Genomic DNA, 23277 nt, shown 5'->3' with positions numbered 1-23277 from the left:
CCTCTATTCCCCTGCCTAACACCTCCTCTATAGTGCAGTGTTCATTAGAGCCCGACTGGTACTGGACCTCTTTTTTGGGCGACACCGATATTGATTGATGAGTTACAAAAATCAATATATGATTATCAACAATGCAAGGCAGATATTTTTTTTTTACGCAAACACATAACACACAAGTACAATTTGGGATCCCTTAAAGGATCCCGTAAATTATATTTTTTTAAAGAATTGGGAAAAAGATAAACTACGTTGTTGTGAATCTTGTGTTTACAAACTGCAGCGAATGAATTCTACTGAATCTGCCTTTAAAGCTTTATGTTACTTTTTCAAAAAAATGTATCTGTCCTGAAATTCCATTCACCTTCAATTTTCTGGAGTGGTGAAAGTAATAAACTGTGTGCATGTGTGTAAATGAGACATATTTATAAGGTGTATACACTTCCACACTGCAGTGGTTTGTATGCATACTGATGACAATATGAGAAACAGAAGCACTAATTTGAAGTCGCATACATTCTAGTTTTTCATTCATTTCCTTACCCTGTAGAAGGCTGTTGACAGGGGCAGCAGTACAGCAGCCACGGTGTACTCCTCCGAGCTGGAGCAGTCCTGTGGGTCAAACGACAGGAGAGAAGTGAGAGCAGAGCACAGCAAGAGACATGTTAACCAGCTCTGCAAACACCTTTTATTCACTGTGGCCCCAAAACAAGGAGCACAGGTTTCCAACAGAGAGGTCATACACTCCGAGGCCTGAGGGGAAACAATGTTGGTAGCCTAAAAAAAGAACCACTTTGTTACTGCAACACTGTGTCTATGTCGAAATGGTTTATGTATTTCTAAGGTGTTACACAAAAATGTGTGCCTTTTCGTCACATGAATGATGAAATGCTGTAAACTTGCAATGCAGAGATGTGATCTGGAGAGATCACTGGGGGGCAAACACGCCATCTTAAGCAAACCTAACTTCCTGTTACATAAAGACACTCCGGCCCTGTTAAATATCAGGGCAATGCTAAAAAAATAAATAAATAAAAAGTCTGCCTAAAACTCTAACTGTGCTCTTCTCCAATATTTGGACATATGCTTCCAATAGCCTTATATAATCCCTGCTTTGACACAATTGTCAGAGCCTTCCAGCGTTCAAGTTATTGGTCATTTTATGTTTTACATTCTTCAACTAGATTGCTTTACAAGTCTCATTGAGGTCGTTTTTTTTTTGCCATAACATGCTGTGTCCATTTATCAAGAAGGCGTGACTAGCCAGAAAGCTAATTTAATTCTGTTTTTCTATTTTATTTTTTTTTTTAAATCAGGGAATAGTTGAAAATATTTCCTCTTTCACATTTACACACCATGCCAAAGTGTCTACGTATAAGGGATTGTTTCAGGTCAAAGGCCACTTAGTAGTGCTTTTAAGAGAATGGTATTAAGATGAAGGGTAAATGAAGAGGCTTAGAGCGGGGGACTTAAGGGCCCAAACTAAACTTTTCTTGTAGAGATTGCAGAGAACAGGAAAATAAGAGAAAAGGGCGCAGGTTGGATTTAAAAGTACATAATTCACAGGAAATTGGTACTTATCTCTGGTAAGCTTTGTTGGGATTTATTTGTTGAACTCTGTAAATGACAATAGCCAGAGGAAACTTGATTTAAGACCATGTGCAAACAACAGCACTGATTCTGACCTGGTGTCTCGCCTCATAACCCTCAGTGGGACTAACACACACTTTCTCTCTCTTTATGTCTCGATTTCATTTGAAACCTTCTAAAACTATGCAACATGCTATCAGTCTTATCCAAGTAGTCATTTTGGCTGGAGAGATATGGAGAAGAATGCTGCACTTTGTGATAGTGTTCTTTGATGGGGGGCCTCTGTTACCGCTATTCCTCCCCCCAAAAACACACACACACACACACACACACACACACACACACACACACACACACACACACACACACACACACACACACACACACACAAAAGAATGTAAAGAGGGGAGCAAATGCAAAACATAAGTTCCACAGCGACACATGAAAGCCTGCCCCCCCCCCCCCCCCCCCCCCCGTCGACTGAGCAACATAGTTTCTGTTTTATTATTCTTGTCGCTTGTGTTTCTCTTTGCAGTTATTCGGGCTGCGGTGAAATGTTCCAGCTTGGAGCGGCACCAAAGCATTGTTTACCAGCATCCTTAACAACGCTGCAGGTCACAGGAGTTCATGGACCCCAGTCAAAATAGAACAACAAGTGGAAACGCACAGGCAGAAAAAGCGTGAATAATTAACAAACTAGTATTATTCCAAGAACAGCAAAAAAAAAAGAGTGAAGTTCAGCGATGCAAGTCACCGGTTCTTTGAAACAGAAACTTGTGTGTTTTTAGCGCTGAAAAGGCCGCGGTCATGCTTCAGATGAAGAAAAGCTTTGTCCAGAGGCTGCATCAACACGTCATATCTCTATGTACTTGCTGTCAGGTTGACTTAAGCTACACTTATTATCACCTTAAACCCTCCACCTCAGAGAGGCTAAGTGACAACTCAAAAGAATTGGAGGTCCACTACTGTAACTAAGCAAACATAAGCAGTGAAATCTACAGCAGGTTGGAGATAAGACTGAATGAAAAGTGAAGCCTGACAAGTCAAGCAGAGCCGTTACTAGTCTATCAGCATTGCATGATAAACGGTAAAGGTATTGTATTATACGATCTGGGACTCAATCATTGTCATAGAGCTGAATAGAGCCACACGGTTCAGGTTGGGGAAAATATGTTAAATGCTTTATTTGGGATTTGGAGAATGAAGGGAAAGGAGGGCATTGTGTGTCCCCACACTTCTGTTTGCGAGGACACCCCGCCGTCTTCTTTCCTCCTGATATTTACTGTAAGTCTCAACATCTTTTCCCTCATTCTTGAAGCTGCAGGAACTTTGATGACTAACATAGCTATTCTGTCTCAAGACACGTATACAGCGAGAAAAAACAAGAAGCATGAGCATGTGACAGAAACGCTGGCGGATGTTAATAAAAAACAGCTTCCTGTGTTTCAGAGAAGTTAGTACTTTCCAGGAAAGCAGTGAAATGAACCGACATTTACCGCATTCTTTTCTGAGATTTTTGTGGCTATGGACAAACAAAAATGACTCAACTCAGAGGCTCTCAATGTTAATTGCTGCTTGAATCACTAATAGGGAGATGATTAAGCCGCATAGTTGACCTCTGTGTTGTACAGATGAGCAACAAACAGACATTCAACAGCGTGAAATGTGACTAACGCATGTGTTTACCTGGTCATACTGGTGGATGAGAAACAGTTATCAGAACATGGGAATGATACCCAGCTCAGATTCCCAGTGACCATGTTACGTTAAGCAGTCCATCAAGGCCGCTAAGGCAGACAGAGGCCATGTTCTCACAGCAAGGCACAAATTTATGATCTAAATAATGTAAAAATGTAAGTAATCTATTAAAGGAGATGTACAAAGTGGTTAAAGTGCAGTAGACAGCCTTCAGGGGGAACGGTCAGTACAGACTAAGCTGGTAGGCACTCCAGTTCATCAGCTCGCAGTTCCTCGATTCAGACATGTCAGTCAGACAAAGTGCCTCGTACTGTACAACAACATCTGTGTGTAACGTGCGCTCTGGCACATCAGACGGTCAAGCTTGTGCAGAAATCATGGGCTCCATGCCGTTGCGGCCGCTTCCCATGGACCTCCCGCCCTAATCCCTCCCACAGTTAACTGCCAGTCAGAGTGTGTTTTTGAGCATCATGAGGCCCTCGGCCATGAGACAGCAGAGCGCAGAGGGCCCATAATCCTATCTGACAGGAAATGGTTGGGATGCCAGGATACACCCACAGCAGGACTCATTCCCCCACATGGTTTGTGCAACTTCTAGAAGCTGCAGCACTGACCAGTGCGCACGCGCATGAGTTGAACATATCATTCCAGAGAAGGTATCAACATGTTTTATAACATATTACAAAAAAACATAAAGAAAGAATGAACAAATACTAACAAGGTACAGTAGCACCTCATTCTAATGTCCTCCCCTTTAACCTATCCTACATTTTTCTTTTACACACCGCTTCCTGTTGCTGTGCTCCCCTGCGAACACTGATTGCAACCAAACAACAAAGCCTGAGGTTAACAGTTAAACACTAAATGTGATTAGCCTCATAACGATGATGTCATTGAAAATCAATGTGTCACATCAACATGGATGCCAGAAATCCTAATGAGGCATCATGCTGTCATTTTACAAAGAGCAAGCTACATTTTTTACAAAATAGGTCACTTTAGCTTTTAAGCACCGAAGGATCTTTTGCGCGCGCACACACACACACACACACACACACACACACACACACACACACACACACACACACACACATAATGTTGGGGTTCCTACATGGCTGGGTGTTGAAAGAAATGGCAGCACACAGAATATGAAAGTAATTACTGGCCCAGCATTTACTATTTATATTCATTTCACAGATCATCTGAGATAAATCCCTCACAGCCTGAGACAAAGAAATGAAAGTCAGGAACAAAATGCCTGGCTTCCATCTTGAAGTAGCGATGAAATGTCAAACAATGCACAATAAATTCTTTTAAAAAATGCCATCAGAAAAATGCTGACAATGTCTTTTCCCGTGTTGCGGTTAACAAACATGGACTCCAAATCAAATCTGGCTTACTATTCACTTTTCAGCAGAATTTATGACATAAAGATCTTAGACTGAATTAAAGCTTAGGTGGGACAGACCTCTCTTATTTTGTATTGTAGAAATGTTTGTGATAAAGAACTTCTTTTATTATTAACTATTATGGTCAAAACAACATAGCTCGCTTAAAAAAACAATTCTTAAAAAAATGTATCACTCTATCAATCTGTTCCAACAAAGGCCAACACATCCGGATCTCATTTTAACACACTGGCCGCCTGGCTATCAGCGATGTTCACAAGAGTGTGACAATCAAACAGTACGCAGCTTTGCATTCATTTAGACTATAGTACAAGTCTAGACTAGGGAAGCCGTGCAACAGAGACGGTGGTTTCATCCAGACATCTTGCCAATGTTTTAGCTTTTCAACAGATGAACGACAAACTACTGTCAGAGCAGCACACAGCTCATCTCTGCTTTGTCTTCCTGCATGTGTGGAAAGAAAGAAATCATTCAATTTGCAAGACAGTAGCCTTGCCAGGTAGACATTATAGTAGTGAAGCAAATGACACGTCAAAGGACTTTGTATGTCCGTGGCCCGGGCAGATGCTGGGATTAATTGTCTTTCTATCATTTTTCTTTTGAAGGGGGGAGATAATGACTGGAATCTAAAGTCACTCCATAAAAGTTGCACTCTGTGAGGACTGCTTAAAATTATAAAAAAAACGGCTGATTCAAAGCAGTAAAATATGAGGAACTACCAATAAAAACCCGACTGCTCTGGCTGAGTGAAGCCTCACTGACTCTTTATGAGCTGCACAAAACACATTACTTACACACTTTGACAAGTAGCCGAGGCGTGAGGGCACCAGAAAGAGACAAACACGCTGGCTGATAAACAACAAACAGCATTACTGGGGCTCAGCCTTACGACATGCTGTCAGTTTGTTGTTAAAGTGTTCAAATAAATTAAGAAAAAAGAAGCAGAAGAGGACGGACATGCCTGACATGTGCATGTGTACTACGGTCATGCTTACACATTGCTTATGTTAAACCAGAACCAACTACAACTCAGAAAATATGGCATCTGCTGTAAATGTGTGGTACAGCCAGCGCTAAAACATTCAACCAGATATGCATGTACCACTTAAAACAGAGACCTGTGGCATCAGTTTTAGATATCAATTTGGTAGAAAACTGGGTTAAAAACCAAACGTCTAAAAATTATGTTAAATTAATCTTTCAACAATATTCATTGTATGTTTTGAAAAATATATATTCTATGTTCTGTTGTTATTGTTGTTAAGAACAACACAATAATCATATTGGACAAAATCAGTTCAGGTCATATTCCTGTTTAAAACAGAATTGAAGAAAAAAAAAAAGTTTAAACTTATACACAAAGTTTCAGTTACTTTATGAATGAAACACATATTATTCAACAGTAAAAACAGAACAACATTTTGATCACAACCTATCGCATATCACATTTGCTGATGATGCATGTTGCATCATGTGTGGGTTTGTTTCTTTATTAATCAATTGAATGTTCAGTCTACCAGATGTCAGAATTTTCTAGAGCCCAAAGGCGACATCCTCAAATTGATTGTCGACAGTCCAAAGCTTTTACATTTACAATGATATAAAACATGAAACCTAAAATATTAACATTGAAGAATGTCTGGTAATGTGTTGCTTGATAAATGACTCAAAGTTTGATTAACAAAGTTATTGACAATTAATTTCCAAAAAATCTCCTCCATGGCTGCATAGAGTTTTGTGCACGTTTCAGTATGGATGCAGTAGAAAGGGTCTATGACTTGTGTTGGCATGACTTACCTGGAGGGCACAGTTCATCATACGAATGATGTAATCAAACTGCTGGTGGTCCATTATGGCGCGGTTCTGCTGAACATGGAGACTCAGTTCCTCAGTCAGACACTGGCGTGCTGCCTTGCCTTTCAGTGCGCGCAGTGCAGCTGGCAGCGCCTATTGAGAGAAAGGTGGACAAAGAGGGTTTTATAAAATAAAAAAAAACCTCTAAATAAAGTGGCTGCCCTGATAAGAGAAGTTCATTAGAGATAGAAATATATCGACAATTTGTGATGGTTAAAAAAAAACATTGCTTCCCGAGATTTTCAGGCTTTTTGAGGAAGCAGGCCCTTGTTTTATGAAATACTGATTAAAGAAGAGATATATATATATATATATATATATATATATATATATAGTTAATCCATTCACACTTTGTACCAACACAGTACTCCCAGCTACTATGACCTGCTGTATGGTTAATGACCATTTGGCAGCGAAGGATTTACAGGCTCACGGGGGGGTTCAGAGGATACATGCTATGCATTCTTACATTTGCACAGAAATGCAGGCCTGGATTGTATAACTCCTATATGAAGCCAGTGGGATCCATAAAGTAACCGGCAAAAATCCCATTTGAAACACATTGGATGCATATTGGGTAAGAATCACAAACATGGGGCCGTAACGAAGGTGTAGCCTATATGCTTTTAGAGGACAGGAACTGATTAACCTCTTTGTTAAAACAATAACTATTGCATCATGGAATGTGTTTGATTACAGGCCCTATCTACTTCTGTGTGGCAGCTGGAAGATATGAGGATGATGAAGGTGAGGAGAGATCTTCAGCTCCTTAATTAATGGTCTGCTGATTCGGTGTAACGCAAAGATGCCTTCAGTTAATGAGCTTTAAAGGTTGACGAGGTCCCCTGATGAAGGACATTGTGCATCACCTTTTCAGTCTCCAGAGTCTTGTTGTCAAAGATGAAAGAAATGCAGCTCCGCACCACCTCCAGCCTGCGAGCGCTGTTAAACACGGAGCCACTCTTACCCATAATGGACACTAGAATACAGAAAGACAGAATCACAGCTGGTTAAAACGACAGCTGCTGCAAACATCAGAGCTTTTTCACAAGTCAAAGACATGTTTTGCAGATACCCGTCATGTGAAAGCTATGACTGTGAAAGAGATTTAACACAAAGATTGCAGGTATGTAAAGCAATACGGCAGTTGAAAGAAGACCATACCGACGGGTGGTCCAGCAGGTACAACACACTTCCTCTCAGGTCGTGTAGAAGGAGGTGCGCTGCTGTGTTTTGCCACACCCTCCTGCAGCATCTTCTCCACCTGTTCGTCATCCAGCAGGGGGAAGGGGACCTGGTGCACCCGCAGGTGGGATCCCTCCGAAGGCCGAGGCACTTTCTGGAATGCCATGTGGGGGTTTGGGTTCTCCTATAGTACACATGCCAGCAAACCACTTGTATTAATAGGATACACAGCTGTATGTACAGTGAATATACAGCAAAACATAACACAAAACACAAATACAACAAAGGAGATATAGCTGTAGTTATTTGCATGAAGTCTTACATTTCTGTACAGCTGCTCAGAGAATGTCCTGATATGCTTCTGCAGCTTGGCAGGGCTGACCTCTTCTTCCTTAAAGCTGTCAGTGTCTAAGGCCACCAGCTACAAAACAGTAATATTCACGATTAGAGGGGTTTATCATCAAGAAAAGCAAAGTATCACAAAGCTCCTGCAGCATAACTAGGTCACCATCATTACTGATAAGATCGTCCATATGTCACCAGTCCACATTAAAAACTCTTTCAGTGTAAAAACTTTGTGTATGAACTTCTCCACTTACAGCTAAAAAGTAAAGGGCAAAGTTGAGCTTTAAGTGGAGCATCATGGTACAGTACCTCATCAAAGAGATCGCAGGCTCGGTAAGGCGGACCTCTCTCCGAGACAAAGCCAGCGAAGGCCATGCCATCCAAAACCTTGGTCAGAAAATCATTCTCAATGAGGCCTCGCTGGCCCAGGAAGGCAGTCTGGATAATGTCAGAATTAGATCAGTTACAATCCCACACAGATGGGAGCAATGCAATCTTGTTCATATAGATTTGCTGCAGACTGAAAAGCAAGCGTGGTAATCACAGCCGTTTTTAGAATAAGATTACAAAATGTTAAAAAAATATCTCAGCAAGTGGACCCGAGACCAGCATCTTTTGTTGTTAAAATCATGGGTAAGTTCTTCAGCATGCACAAAAAGGGAAATAAATCTAGTTGTAAATTACTACATGCAAATAAATTTAATTTACTTTACGCATAATTATTTGTGCTTGCGGGATGAAGAGATAAAACAGTTCACTCAAGCTCTCCCCCACTCGGCAGTTCCAGGCGAATAAGCTGAGCATTTGTTTATAATGTGATCCATGTGGGGTACTTTGAGGATGATGTGCTGAGGGGTTACCACGGAGACATCACAGACACGAACAAACAAAAACCCCGGCACAAAACAAAAATGTAAACCTAATGCGTTTCATATGGCTCATTGCCGGGCTTTGCCCAAGGTTATGGGACTGTGTCCGAAGCTTGCATAAACAAAAAGATAGCATCGTGGAAGAGTCATGGAGCCTCAGCAACACATTTAAAACAACATGCACACTCACACACACTTTATACACCCCTGACAGGTTAATCTGTCAAGTCTTTACACGTAATTCCACCCTCACTGCTGGACTCGGACTAAAACATTCTTGGCAGCGAAAAAAGAACAATGTGTTTGCAGCAGAGTACTTGCTAAATGAGTTTAATCTAGGGTTACATATTGGAAAACAAGTTGTTTTTTTGCAAAATTTTAATTTCAGCACTGGGAATTCCATTATGTTGTTATGTTACCTTGTGAAAGTGAATCACGGGTTCAGAATGGATGCGGATGAGCTGCAGGCAGGACCTGTAGCCCTGGAAGAGTTGTGCAAACAACCTGAGAAAGACGGCCCTCACCTCCTTATCCTGGAACACACACACACACACACACACACACACACACACACACGACTCATCAAACAACTATGCTACAAATGCAGTCTGATAAATTAATTACACAACAGACATGTTTTTTTATCTTAAGGGTAATGGGTTACCGTCAGTTAGTGCCCCCACTCAAACGGTAATCTTTTGACGATAAGAGACTTTTTTCTTTTTTTTTACCTGGAGAATCGGAAATGAAAGGAGGACATGTGATAGTGATGCTGACTTACCAACAACTTGAGGTTGGAGGGAGCAGTGCGGGGCGGAGGGAATGCATTGTCTGCTATCTCCAGATCAGGGTGCAAAACCTACACAGAATAAATGTTGCTCCAGATTATTTACTTGTCTTCATTTCAACAACAACAATAAACATAAGTGCACAATGAGTAACCAGATAATACAGGATAACAGAAAGAGTCACATGATTTAAATAAGAAAGGGAAATAAGAACATTAATTATATGAGCAGTCACTGAGCACGTCCGAGTTTAAAAATCCAAAGAACTACTTTGTTTGTGCTTACCAGGGACAGGGACGTCTGTGTTTGGTGTAACAGAGGTTCAGGGAGCTGGGACAAGTGAATGCACTCAGGAATCTTTATCGTGCCTCCATCCAGGTCAGCAATAATAACATCCAACTGGTTGTACACACATAAAACACAGACAGGTCAGGTGGTTTGATTGCAGCTGGAGGGAGTGCTGTGAGCAACGACACGTGTGCCTGACGAGAATTAGCTGAAACCAGTTAAATAAACATCTTGATGAAGGGCAGGTTTCCTAATCTTCTTGTGTAAAAACTTCCCGAAACCAAGGACTTTTTTTTGTCTAAACTCCCCCGGTCAGTTGAAAGTCCAGAAATATCACAATTCATCCTGACGTTTGAGATATAAAAACAAACTTGATAATAATGATTCACAATTTAGGATCTTCACATTCTGTGAATAAGTAGGATAACTTGCTGGATGCCTGTGACACATCGTCACTCACCAGATCCTGGATTTCAGTCTGAAACATGGAGTGAACTCCAATGATGAAAGGAGTGGGCGAGCTCAACACCTCCAGCAGCCGTGAAGGCAGAATGGGGATGTATGGGTAACTGAACACAGGAAAGGACATAACAGTGAATACACAGTGTCTACAATGATACTAGGAACACAGATGGGGAAGAACTGAGAGCTTAAAATATACTTACCTGTGTTTGAGTGTACGTTATTATGAAAGTGAAAATCAAGTCGCTATACTCGCATTAAAAGACAAAGACAGCAGTAAAACCAAAAACTGCCCGTCGCATTCACATGACGTTCATACATTTTTCAATGACATCATTAACAAGCTTTGGAAATTTGACATCATCATAATCATCTACCAGACACTTGGGCTGCACAACATGGACAAGAATGACTTCATAACTGATTCACAGCATAATGATAGAGTGACCATTGCTGCTCTCACAAGATATGTACGCATGAAAAAATGCTGAAAAAGAACATCAATAATTGCCAAACAGGTAGAGGGAACAGTCAGATAATCGCATAAATGTGTGCTACTTATGTAAAGCAGCCTGTGAGAACAAGAAAAACATGATGATATCGATATTAACACTGAATTACTCATCAAGACCAGGTTGAGTATCAATCACCTGTTACTACTGAATGGCACAATTCATTTTGTGAATGTTTATACTAGGTATATTTTTGGCAATGCAAGCAAATTAATTTAGGGATATTGACCAATCATTATTACTATCATATTCTTAAAAAGTTTGCTTGTGCTGTCACTGTACAGCAGATGAAGAAAACAAGTGACACTGTGGTCAAATACTTTTCAGATTTTCAATAAGATCATTGACATGGCTGAATATTTAGCTGATTTTGACAATGTGGAGAATTTAGACTGAGACTTCTTCAAGCGAGACACACAATACTTTAACAAACACTTTAACATTTGATATTTGTCTGTAGGATCTTTCCATAATGTTGTCACACACTTATAATAACAATTGGAGCCTGTCAGTGGCAAAAACAAATAGTTTTCGGGAGCGTTAATTGTCGGTGAGGAGTTGCCCCGAGCCATTACATTACAGCCCGTTTAGCGGCTGCCGGTTACAGTGCCATCCCTCAACACTGGAACAACGTCAACAAATCGTTGGCATGCAAACTCGTATAAAAAGTCTAAATTAAAAAATTGTACTTTCAAAAAGTATGCTATTAGTGATGAAAAAGTCCCAACTATTTCTCTCCTTACTGAACTAAAAACGTATTTTAACTATCCAACTATATTTTAGAATAAAAATAACACAAATATCTGTACTTACAGTCTTTATCAGCACATTTTGCTTACAGCTCGCTCCTTTAGCACATAGACGCTTCTGAAATGTGCAGCAGCGGTTCTAGTGGTTGTTTTAATTATGTCACTTAAAACAGAGCCATAATTAATGTCATTAGTAATGCCTGAGGTTTTACAACAATGTCAGGACAAAATGTCTGCTCTAAAAACGGCTTACTGTCTTAATGCATGTATGATACGTTTCGTCTGCCACCGTTGATTCATGTGCTTCGTTGTGTTTGTTACGTCTCACTTGATGAATCAATGGACACGGAATTATAGCAGCGATGTTGTGCTTTGAATTTGTAAAAATTAGGAACAGGGGAGAAAGTTTACTTCTGCTAAACCTCCCTCTGAGATTAAAAATGTGTTTCACAAGATGAATATGAATAGTATTGCATGAATTTCTTTCTAAAGAGGAACGGAAGTTAATCACTGCATGAGTAAAAGCCCGAGAGGGGAAGTTCTTTTAAATTTACTAGATATACAAGGTCAAATTTTGTGATCTTAAAGAGTAATCTTATCTAGATATAGTTGTTTCTAGAAGTCAACACAATAATGAACAAAGTAATCATCTGTGAAATCACAAGCCAAGTCATGACAACAGCCGAGACGTTACTGGAAAGTCACATGAGAACCTGTCCTGCCTCTGGGGTCGAACACATGCTTACCTGTATTTAAGGGGAAACATGAGGGCTTCCAGTGCGCGACACGCCTCTTCCAGCCTCTGGTAACTGGTGGAGTGAAACAAAACCTTGTGTTCTGTCAGAACCGCACAAAACAGGCTCAGAACATTTTGGATTCCTGAAACAAAAAAGCAAGAGAACAACATGAATGAGGTATTTGTTGGTATGTGACTGCCACATTGTTGCGGATCATTCATCAAACATTCGTGGCTATTTGTGGTGGATTTCCAACTTCAAACATAGATTATGTATCCATAACAGCTTCAAGACTGATTACTCTAACAATAATCTGTGGAATGTTTCTTGTAATATTGGCAGACTAACCACATCAATCTTAATACCGTATGGAAGGTTGTCGTGCTACAAGAAGTTGATTCAAATCTGATTGTAATTGTCAAATTGAAGTGCAATGTTTGAGACTGCTGCCTATGCAGCAACATATAGGCTGAGCAGAGAAAAAGTCTGACACTACCATTGCAAAGCTCCCTTTATTTCAGAATAGAGCTTTCACTTTCCTCTGCACAGGCTACTGCACCCTTGTTGATTTATTGAATAAACTGTCTACTTTATGAAAACGATGCGTCTGTAGTGTGTCTTTGTCTTTGGTAGGTGAGCACTGTACTTCCTTTGAGTTTACCAAGGCTCAAGGCAAATACATGAACGGTTTATGTAAGTAAATTCCTACTAGGTTACTTTTGCCCCTACAGCACTGTCCTGATTTCTTAATTTGCATTAAACTGTTTTATTGTATTTCTTCATCAATCTCAACAACTGCATTAACACGAGTCACTGCTCTGCAGAATCTTCCCATAATCTGCGATACGTCCACTGCTTTACTGAAGAAACCTGGTAGCTCATGATGGCAAAAACAATACATTTTCAAGACCAAATGGGTCAGTTTCTGTTAAACACTGACTATAAAACCTAAAGGAAAATTCCTCTCTGAAAACAAAGGAAATTACACACTCTCATACAGTATAAATAATATTTCAAATACCGACGTGACAATCAGGAAGAATTCTAAGTTTGCAGTTCCTGTTATTGTTTCCTATCGAGCAACTAACGGATCAATTCATCACACACTGGAGTGATAAAGGGAGAGGAACACTGGCAGACTTATCAGTGCCACTGGGGGCGCTGGGTCTGGATGTTTGTCTGTCTGAGTGAAGCGCTTCAGTGATAAACAGGAAGTGGAACACAAGCTTCAACATAATATGAGATTTTAAGGTGAACAGTCTTGTCAAACCAAATGAGTTGTTTCATCTTTTATAGACATGGTTAGTCCACATTATGTAAAATGCTCTGTAAAAGAGTGTGCCTCGCTCATTTCACTATTGAGGCTCCGTTTTCATAATCACACCTCAGCTTCAGGTGTTTACTTATCTTATGGAAACAGCAACGCACTTCCGAGCCCGAAATAAAAAGTGACAGCAACATCCCAGGACAACAGGAGAGACAAAGGCAACAAACAACAAACAACAGGGCTGTTGATGGCCGGTTCTATCTCGTCCCGGGGGACTGCACTTCCTGTGCAGTGTGACATGTTTAACACACATTCCTCTCTGGTGACTCGGGTGATCAGTGCACACAGAATCATGTGCCGACCTGACGACCTGCACAGCTACTCGCCAATCCTTATATGGACATGAGGATGACCTAATGAGTGGAAATGATACACTTGTTGTCGCGTAACTGACTTTTTTTTTCTTTTTTTCTTTCTTTTTTTTATTAAAGGGAGGAGGGATGATTAACTCCCAAAGTCTGTCAGTCATTTTCACTCTGATTGCCACAACGGCTTGACTCTCAAGATTCATACATACATTTGTCTTGCTACAAAGTCCAAAACAAATATTATATATTATATGAAAGTGGGGATAAGGACAAAGCCAACAACACATTACAACAATTTGCTACTTGTCACAATATTTTTTCCTGGTATGATCCGAAGAGTAGACTGAGCCATTTAGTGTCTATGGTCCTACACTCTGCAGTATGCATATCTAAATAACAGTTAGATGAAAAGAATGAAACCACTGTCATGTTTGTTTACACCGTCACCCGGGAGACGGTTAGCATAGCTCAACATACAAACAGAGATCTGTCAGAAATCTGTCCACTATCTATTAAACAGTTATATCTTGTTTGATCTGTAAACACGTGTAAAAAGAATAAATTGTGGTTTTTAAGTTAGTGATTTTCCACTGCAGTATTTAAACAACGTGACATATCAAACAATGAGCAACACACATTAGTTATGGCCCTGTAGCCGCTTCGAGGACTAACAGCGCTGCATAATGTACTGAACTGATTAATGGAAACAGGCTTATGCGGACTGACAGACCATGGCCAGGTTTTGAGTCAAGCTTGCTTTGTTTTTTTGTATCCAGATTAGCTACAAATGTATGACTTCCACCTAACCCTGATCACGTGACGCGTATCGTGCAAGTACCCCCCATGTGCATGTTCATCCCTTTGTCCAAACAAACAGAGGATGGTGTTAATACACTCAGGAAATAAAATCCACTCTGTTTTGAATCACATTCTTCTAATCAAATGAGAATAAATAAGAGCCAACTTTCCATTACAAATCAAATTTCAGGTGAATCATATTTAATTTCACTCTCAGCTCTAACAGATGTATGCCTAGAAATGCAGAAAGCAAACTAAAACAAATTATTCTTAAATACCACAAAAATATCATGTACAATAGCTCAGTTCATGATTTATGCCAAACCATAATTTTCAAAGGCTGAGGAAAGTGATGGATACACTCTTCAACCACCATGAGTCAACCGGGCATGTTCTACCTTTGACAAAGCACGTATTGCTTGTGCAAATCATTTACAGTCCGAAGATATTGAGCAATCATTGCAATGTGAAACTAGCAAACCGAATCAAATCTCCATCATGTGCTTGTTCTAGCCCAGACAAAATTACAGAAACACTGATGGGACAAAGCGAAAACCGCATAAGCTTGCTTCAGACACATTTGGTGTAGAATTAATCCAAGTTCTTAATGGCTCATTGCTAAAGTCTCCTCATTGTAAGAGTCCCACAGTGCTGCAGTCAACCACCATGTGATTAGCAAAGTAGAATGGAGCCTCTAAAAATCTGAAAGGATCAAGACTGAATGAATGTGAAATATGTCACACACATTAAAGCTGCTTAATTCAATCAACTAAGACGATGCCACTAATATGATTAAGACAAATGTTCTTTGAGTGTCAGAACTGTCTGATTACAACAACCAACAACACAAAATGTCTTAACACATAAACAGGATATTGAGCAGACGTGACAGACTGCAGAAAGAAATGATTGTTCATTCAATAACTTCTCTGGCAGGGTTCATGTTCAAAACAAATAAATGACGGGGCAGAGAAACAGTTATACAGTCATCAACAAGTCATGTCTTCCTGTCTCATGATTACTAGTTAGTAGTTCAAAGTGCCTGGACCCACCCAGCTGCTGGAAGAGCAGACCAACACTTTTGGACGTGACGGGCAGCGTGTCGTTCAGAGGCGTCTGGATGAGCTGACGGTCTCCTGCTCCCAGGCTGAAGAGCTTCTATAAAGAAAAACAAAAGCAGTAAAAGTTCAGAAAACAGTCAAGGACATGTTTACAGCCATCAGGTCGACAGGACGGAGCAGCACTGCAACTGACAGTCATCCATTAAGATTTATAGCTGAGGGCACTGTGGTTGAATCAAATAAAGAAGACACCGCAGCTGCAGGACTGAATTAGCCATTTGAATGAGTTTGCTTGTCATTGAGCAAAGAAAACCTCAATTACATGTTTACCAAAATGAAACTGGTACAGCGCACAGCTGCAGCAATATCACAGAATCCCTTAAAAAAACTCTTGGATTAGTGATTCAAAAATGTGCATCAAATGGCTTATTATTCACATTATACATTAAAAGGTATTTCATGGTCTCCATTCATACAGTTCTTGAAATACCTCGATGTTTAACTAGGTGCTGTTCTCACAAATTAGTCTGTTCCACTGCTGAGCTTCTGCCCGAAGACAGACTCAAGGATTTGGGATTTTAAGTGCAGTCTTGCGGGGGAACAGTCCAAATTCTTCCCTCTTACAGCACATTAGCAATCGTCGAAAACAAAGCCTGATATTTATCTGAGTGATTAGGATTTCTCCCCACTGGCAGTCGTAAACGTACAATAATTTTCCAATATGATTGAGACATATTTTGTCTCCACGGTGTTTTTCAAATGTGTAAATAAGTCTATTGCCTGGTTCACTGAATTATTAGCCTCACCTTCTGACACTTGGCCACCCAACTACAGTAAAATAAATGTTTTTTTGTATTTTTTAAATCTATGTAATGTATTCAAAAATAAATATTCCTCTTGACTGTTATGAACGTAATTTAAGAGCCCTGCTGTCCTACTCTAGACTGAGGTATTTTCCTCGACGTAACACGATGGAAAAAAATGACGAATGTGTATCAGAAAATCCCTGCCTGTGGCTGGACAGCGATCTCTGGCACCATCTGAACACGACATTCTTGATTGGCTGCACAGCGAACATAAATCATTTAAGTACCTGCACAAACAATCACTTTTCTGGGCCCTTACTGGTCTGGATCTGAGGCCCCCTGTGAGAAACAGGCCAGCAGCAGGGAGATGTCTTACAGACTGTGGTAGCCTACTTTGAACGTGAAGCCTTACCTGGGATCCACCAGCAACAGGAACCTGGAATGTAAAGAGGTTGGCCACCAGACCCTCCAAAGGGAAACTCAGGCTATCGATGTGCACTGTGTAGATCAGACCCAAGCACCCCTGGAAGGACAACATGTGAAATACAACAAAGACATTACACATGGGCACATACAGAGGATAACTACTCTATAAAGTCATCAGTAATACAGCTCACGGTTAAACGTGTAGATAATGTTTGATAGCAGTTTATTCTTACAGCACCTAACAAGGCCGGCCGTGTGTCTGCAAAACCTGTGATCAACTCAGTCTGTGATGAAAAGATCAGAGGTGCTTATATCTCATTTACTTCGCTGAATTGCGTGCTTACGCTAAAGCAAACTAGGGCCTATTCTGCAGACAGTACAAAGCAGAGAAGCGTCATCTCAGAGCTGCAAGATGAAAGCCTTGATTTGACAAAAATTCTAAGTATTTCTGCTGAACAAGACAGAAAAATATTTTTTAATCAAGATTTAATCATATGCTGTTTTATTACCCGGAATATTTCGGGATAATCCAGCCTGGACACGAGAATGAGACTTTTTGGTGCAAACACTTGAGCTGGCTGGATCAGACCATCCTCCTCTGCCTCCTCGTCTTCATCTCCATCAGCCTCAATACTCTTTGATCCCTGAAACATAAAAAAAGAAGAAGTTGTTCCAGTTGAAGAGTTCAACACAGTGCCATGGACTTCAGATCATGAAATGTACTGTAGAGCATGCCAGCACCGCTGAGCTCCAACTTGAGCTTGTGAATACATCATGTGCCTCAAACTCATCACATTGTCCAGCACACGTCTGGCATGTACTATACATCGCATGCGTTTCTTGCACATTTGTTTTTCCAGGGAAAAAAATCCTGATGTACTCCAAAATTAAGAGTGATCTGTGGTAATACTGAGTAATGTATGCTGTAACTTAGTTTGATGAACCAACTTCTGTAGAAGTTTGACGATCAATTTTTTCATTTTCACTTGAGAGGTGAGTCACGAAATAGGCTTGAAAGTAGAAGTAGTGGAAAGTAAATTGTATTCCTCAAACACAAAAAAAGCCAAGATAAAACTCTTGCATCGGAGCAAGTCATAGCATCAACCCCAAAACATCTTAAAAATACTGCTTTGTCTCCTGAGATGGAACACACATTCGAGAAAGTTTAGACTATAAATTAGCCTTTCCCAATCCGTCCTCATTCAGCACAGCTGCTCAAACAGCTGGAGACATCCCTGAACATGACAGGTTTTCTAAAACCACGATGAGGTTAATAGAAAAAGATCTACAAAGAGACAAAATCATACGAGCGGATTTCCTCAAAGAGCCAAAATTAATTTAGGTGATTAATGTTGCTGCTGACTCCCTGAGTCACATATCAACACATCAGACATAAGAGACAGTAACAAAGATGCTAACACATGCAAAATGCTTAGTAATTATGATGTTTAGCAAGATGTATAATTTACAGTCAACAATATTCTTAATTGTTGATCACAATATTAAACCACTTTTATCCTGAAATTGGTTGGATATTGCACACATATTCATCAGAAACGAACATTGACGGAAGGAAAGCATAACTGTCCTGTTGAAGAGAACTACATTCAGATATGTATCAGCATTATGATGACATTTTACAGCACGTCAAACCAAAGGAACACTAGAAAGTATTTTTTGCTCCGATTAAACACGTCATCTAAACTCTACCCAAAATCCGACACCCTTATCCTACAACGAACCGCCTCAGTCTGGTTTTAATGGTCTCCATTGTGGATCCATGAGCCCCATCAGAGCACTAATACTCCAACTTCTCCGTGCTCATTCCTAACTAAAGCCCTTATCACAATCTGGTATATTTCTCCAGGCAGTGAAAACATGCCATAAGTGCTGCAGTATCTCTGGACCAAGGAGTACGGGATCAAAATATCCCATTCAGATGGGGGTCACATTTCACCATTATTCTAAGGATTTGGTTCAATTATTAGACAAAATACATTCCTCTGCCGCCTGTCTGGACTCTCCCTGGAATCCAACGCAGTAGATAAAGATGAGAGGGAAGGTTGTTAAAACACGCACACGTTTCAAGAGGATCCTCAGTGCCTGACACTGAATCCAGCAAGGTGTGTTTATTTTGCAGGAACATGACGTTGGATGAGGCCAAATATAGCCTAATAAAACAATTAACACAGGGCTGACTAAAAAAGGTGGACAATCATATTCAAAAGTCTTCATAATATTGTATTTATATACACAAAGCATACACATGTCTTGGTCAAGTCTGTTTTTGGCACGTGCATACATTATCACATAATTACTCTAAGCTGTAAGTTGCTAAATAAGAACAAAAAATAAAAATTCACAAGTGTGTATTTTAAAAACAGAGTTAATATTCTCCAGATAGATCCATATTATTCATGTATTTTTAATACTTACCTGCAGACAGCTTCAGTATTGAGGAGCTTAGAATTCTGCAGCAACTTCTCACATTAAACATTTACATTATAGAGCTCCTTTATGAAAATTAGAAGCTCAAAGGACAGTATAGTCATATACACCTAACAATGCTTCACTAACATACATTAAATGGCCACAAATGACAAAATGAAAAATATTTTGCACAGCCTCTTACTTCTGGCCTGTTGTCATGCTGACGGTAAAGTTTATGGCCCTCTTCTTTTAACCAGTGCAATGTTTACAACCAGTCTGGTAATCCTGTGAACTTCCTTTAAAAATGAAGGAAGTACGACTGTGAGAAATTAACACTGTGAGAGCAGAGACTGCAAAAAACAGTGTACACTAACACAATGAGATCAAAATGTTTGTACATGAATTAGAGTACATTTAGTATTTCATATGGAAGGCCCTTTCTTTCATAATCACAATAAACCTCTCTTACAAAAATAGTCTCTCTACTACATAGACATCATAAAAGGAGTGGACATAGTGACTGTGACATCATTCACCCAGTGGTTTGTGGACTACCACTTTGAGGCCTTCAGTTTGGCCTTTTGCCCGTCACCATCTTGGTCTTTTGCAAACAGAAGTGACACAAGAGGGTGGCGCCAAGTACAACTGAACGCTGAACATTTTTAGGCAACCAAAAAGGTTAAAATTAACTTTCATGAACTGAAAACACACTGTAAAAAATAAAGTTCTAAGACGAAAACAACTCCCAGACTTGACAACGCTGTGGTAGCTACCTGTCGATCACAAGGTAGCCACGCGCTAAAGCAAACTCTGCTTTATTGTCTTACTTACTTTAAATGAGTGACGATAATTTATAAGAACGTCATGCTGTATTGAAGAAGCCTTGAAACTGGGGATTGAGATCATAAACTCATGTTTACATTTTTTGCTGAGGTAGTAAATCAAGTGAGAAGTAGGGTCCTTTTCTCATAGACTACTATGTAATCAGATTTCTTTGTGCAATCAGATGAGTCAGTGGAGAGAAAGAGGTTTAAGGCCACTTGTTCTACAGCTTAGTTTGTCCTGCAAATGTAAAATAAAGGTGGAGTATGTGAAAAACAACTCACTAATAGCCTTGCCTGTCCCCAGATAACCGCTAACAAGAGACACAATTACAAAAACATGAGGCCCCACAATCAAGTCTAAAGTGGTTGTTACTGACAACTCGTATTCCCTCCACTCAGCCCGAGTGAGAGAACAGAAAACAGACCGAGGAGCATTAAGGTTTCAATACAGCTGAGGGACCAACCAGCGTTGGGCAATGAAAAGTCTGTTTGTAGGCTCTTAAAGAAACCCCCATAACAGTTAACAACTGGGCTATTTTTGGTTATTTTCTCCCTTTGAAGTGACAATTTGCCTTAAATCCTTCCTCCTCTCGTGCTTTTTTGGAAAAAATATGTCCAGTTGCGCAAACATAGGAATGTTTGTAATTATGGTCCAATTCACACAACAAGCTGATGAGGAAAGTATGAACTACTACAGTATTGGTTCTCCAAAGACACGCCCCCACTATTTAAAAGTTGACACATATTTGTCGTACACAGCCACATTTCTAATTCTACTGTAAAATGTTCTGCTGCCTTCCACATGTGAAAGGATTTGAAGTCACAGCGGGCAGAGAGACAGGAGTCATTTAAGGCCTCTAACAAAGGAAAACACAGTGAAACAATTAGCCTGGTATTCTGTGGGCTTTTGGCAGGGTGAGACATTAATGAGATCATTGATAAATATAAAAATGATCCCGCCCAAACAAATCTGTTGTAATCAGGAATGAATCTTGTATGTATGATTACGTAAATCAAATGAAAAGCGCTGGAGGGGAGCACAGCCCCATCCTCTCTTTTATATCATGTCCCTGATCACAATTTATTAGCAGCTTTTCTTTTCTAATGCCTCAAATTCTGGGAGACATCACACATGCGACAGAAATTCCTACAAGTTAAAAAAGTGCCAAAGTCTGTAAAAATAACCAAATAATAAACCTAAAACGGAAAACAGAAAATAAGAACCATCACAATGCCCAACTTAGATATCCCGGTGGCTTCTAAGAGTCACGAGAAAGACACACGAAGACGAACCTCAAGCTCATCATAAGAGTAGTCATCATTGAGATGATCTCATAAGGAGGATGAGAAGCCTGCCGCTCGCAGAGATGTGCTGCACAGCTGTTTAATGGAGTGACAAAGCGAAACATTTGTGCTTACAGAATTCACTACATCGTTAATGAGTGTAGCGCGGTGGCTCAGTGGTTAGCGCTGTTCCCTCACAGTAAGATGTTATTAGTATGTTTTGTGGGTTTTTTACATGGTGCTTCCGTTTACTCCAACAGTCCTTAAACAGCTGTACAGTAAGGGGGCTGGAGACTATGACTGTGATTGGCTGTGTTGGCTTTCTGATGGACTTAAAACATTTCCTTCATTCTGGGATAATCTACGGCTTCCTGTGACCCTAAAAACATAAAGCTATTATTACTACTGTGTGTGTGTGTGTGTGTGTGTGTGTGTGTGTGTGTGTGTGTGTGTGTGTGTGTGTGTGTGTGTGTGCAGTCTTACCTGGAGATTGACCTCAGCCTCGTAGAAAGTGAGGCAGGAGCAGTAGTGTCGGTCTGATTCGATATCGGTCAGCACAACGGTGAAGAAGGTGGGTGACTTCCTATCCCTGGACAGCCTCCAACCTGCAGGCTGGCAAAACTGAAAAGATATTAAACAAAATGTCATTAAATGAGAATATTATAAAGAACAATTCACAAAACATACATCAGATACACAGTAGACTGTTACTGTGACTTAAGCTTTAATCGTTTCAGAGATATTTTCATTGGGATTGTCAAAGATTTGAGATTGTTAAAAGCTCAGTGGCTGTTATGTCTTTCTGCTGCCGGGAACACATTCCCACCTCAAATGGACAGGGCATCGGCATCTTACTGTAGCTGGTCTGATCCTAATGCCCCCGTAGAGAGCGTAGACAGGATGTCCTGTTTCAGCGCAACAATTACATCTGCTTGTCAGAGCAGGAAGTGGCATGTTCACTATTTATTTTACTTGAAAGTCATCAGTGAAGGTGCCAGGCCAAACTACCTGAGCTCATTGACTGACATCATGAAAGGAAACAGCTTAAATAAGTTGGTAAAAAAGTGAAAACATACCCAGGAATGAATCAATACACAGCTGACTACACTTTAGTACAGCAGATTAAATTGAGGTTAACACTGATAGCAACAATAAATATTTGTTTAGGCTGCTGTTAGAATTGGATATAAAGTCAAGTCAATTATATTTATATGGTCCAATATCACAAATTTGCCTTAAGGGGTTTTACAATGTGTACAACGAACAACACCCTCAGTCCTCTGACCCGCTTTGGATACCTAAAGATCCTTGAAGAGGGAAAAAATAAAGTAAAAAAGAGCAACTGAGGAAGGATCCCTCTTACTGGACAGACAACCATTCAATAGATGCGTGTTCAGAATAACCAACGGAGTAAAATTACAGTACAGACGATGCAAATTTTATTCATCAACAATCAAATTCTTATTGATTAAAGATTTAGTCTCAAACTTATTGGCTGAGCTTTGGATAAAAGTGAGTAATGCAGACGTT

At 40.1% G+C, this 23277-nt stretch overlaps 1 protein-coding gene across 1 annotated transcript in view; it reads right to left on the bottom strand.

Annotated features, from left to right (window-relative positions):
* The window catches only part of sbf2 (SET binding factor 2), an 84341-nt gene that overhangs the window by 29135 nt on the left and 31929 nt on the right, over positions 1–23277 (bottom strand). Inside the window, exons 3-17 of the mRNA XM_068731153.1 lie at positions 22231–22368; positions 17719–17853; positions 17196–17306; positions 15969–16074; positions 12493–12625; positions 10484–10592; positions 10021–10134; positions 9729–9806; positions 9367–9480; positions 8388–8516; positions 8056–8154; positions 7713–7917; positions 7418–7527; positions 6492–6641; positions 541–609 (exon numbers count right to left, since the gene is read on the bottom strand). Of these exons, the coding sequence (XP_068587254.1) occupies positions 541–609; positions 6492–6641; positions 7418–7527; positions 7713–7917; positions 8056–8154; positions 8388–8516; positions 9367–9480; positions 9729–9806; positions 10021–10134; positions 10484–10592; positions 12493–12625; positions 15969–16074; positions 17196–17306; positions 17719–17853; positions 22231–22368 (1800 nt within the window). The remainder of the gene's footprint in view (positions 1–540; positions 610–6491; positions 6642–7417; positions 7528–7712; positions 7918–8055; positions 8155–8387; positions 8517–9366; positions 9481–9728; positions 9807–10020; positions 10135–10483; positions 10593–12492; positions 12626–15968; positions 16075–17195; positions 17307–17718; positions 17854–22230; positions 22369–23277) is intronic.

This window comes from Cebidichthys violaceus, unplaced genomic scaffold (assembly GCF_023349555.1).
Source record: "Cebidichthys violaceus isolate CVI_PGR_0920_01 unplaced genomic scaffold, fCebVio1.0.p SCAF_5, whole genome shotgun sequence".
NCBI classification, from domain to species: domain Eukaryota; kingdom Metazoa; phylum Chordata; class Actinopteri; order Perciformes; family Stichaeidae; genus Cebidichthys; species Cebidichthys violaceus.
The sequence above is the reverse complement of the archived record's forward strand: the minus strand, read 5'-3'. Positions and strand labels throughout refer to the sequence as shown.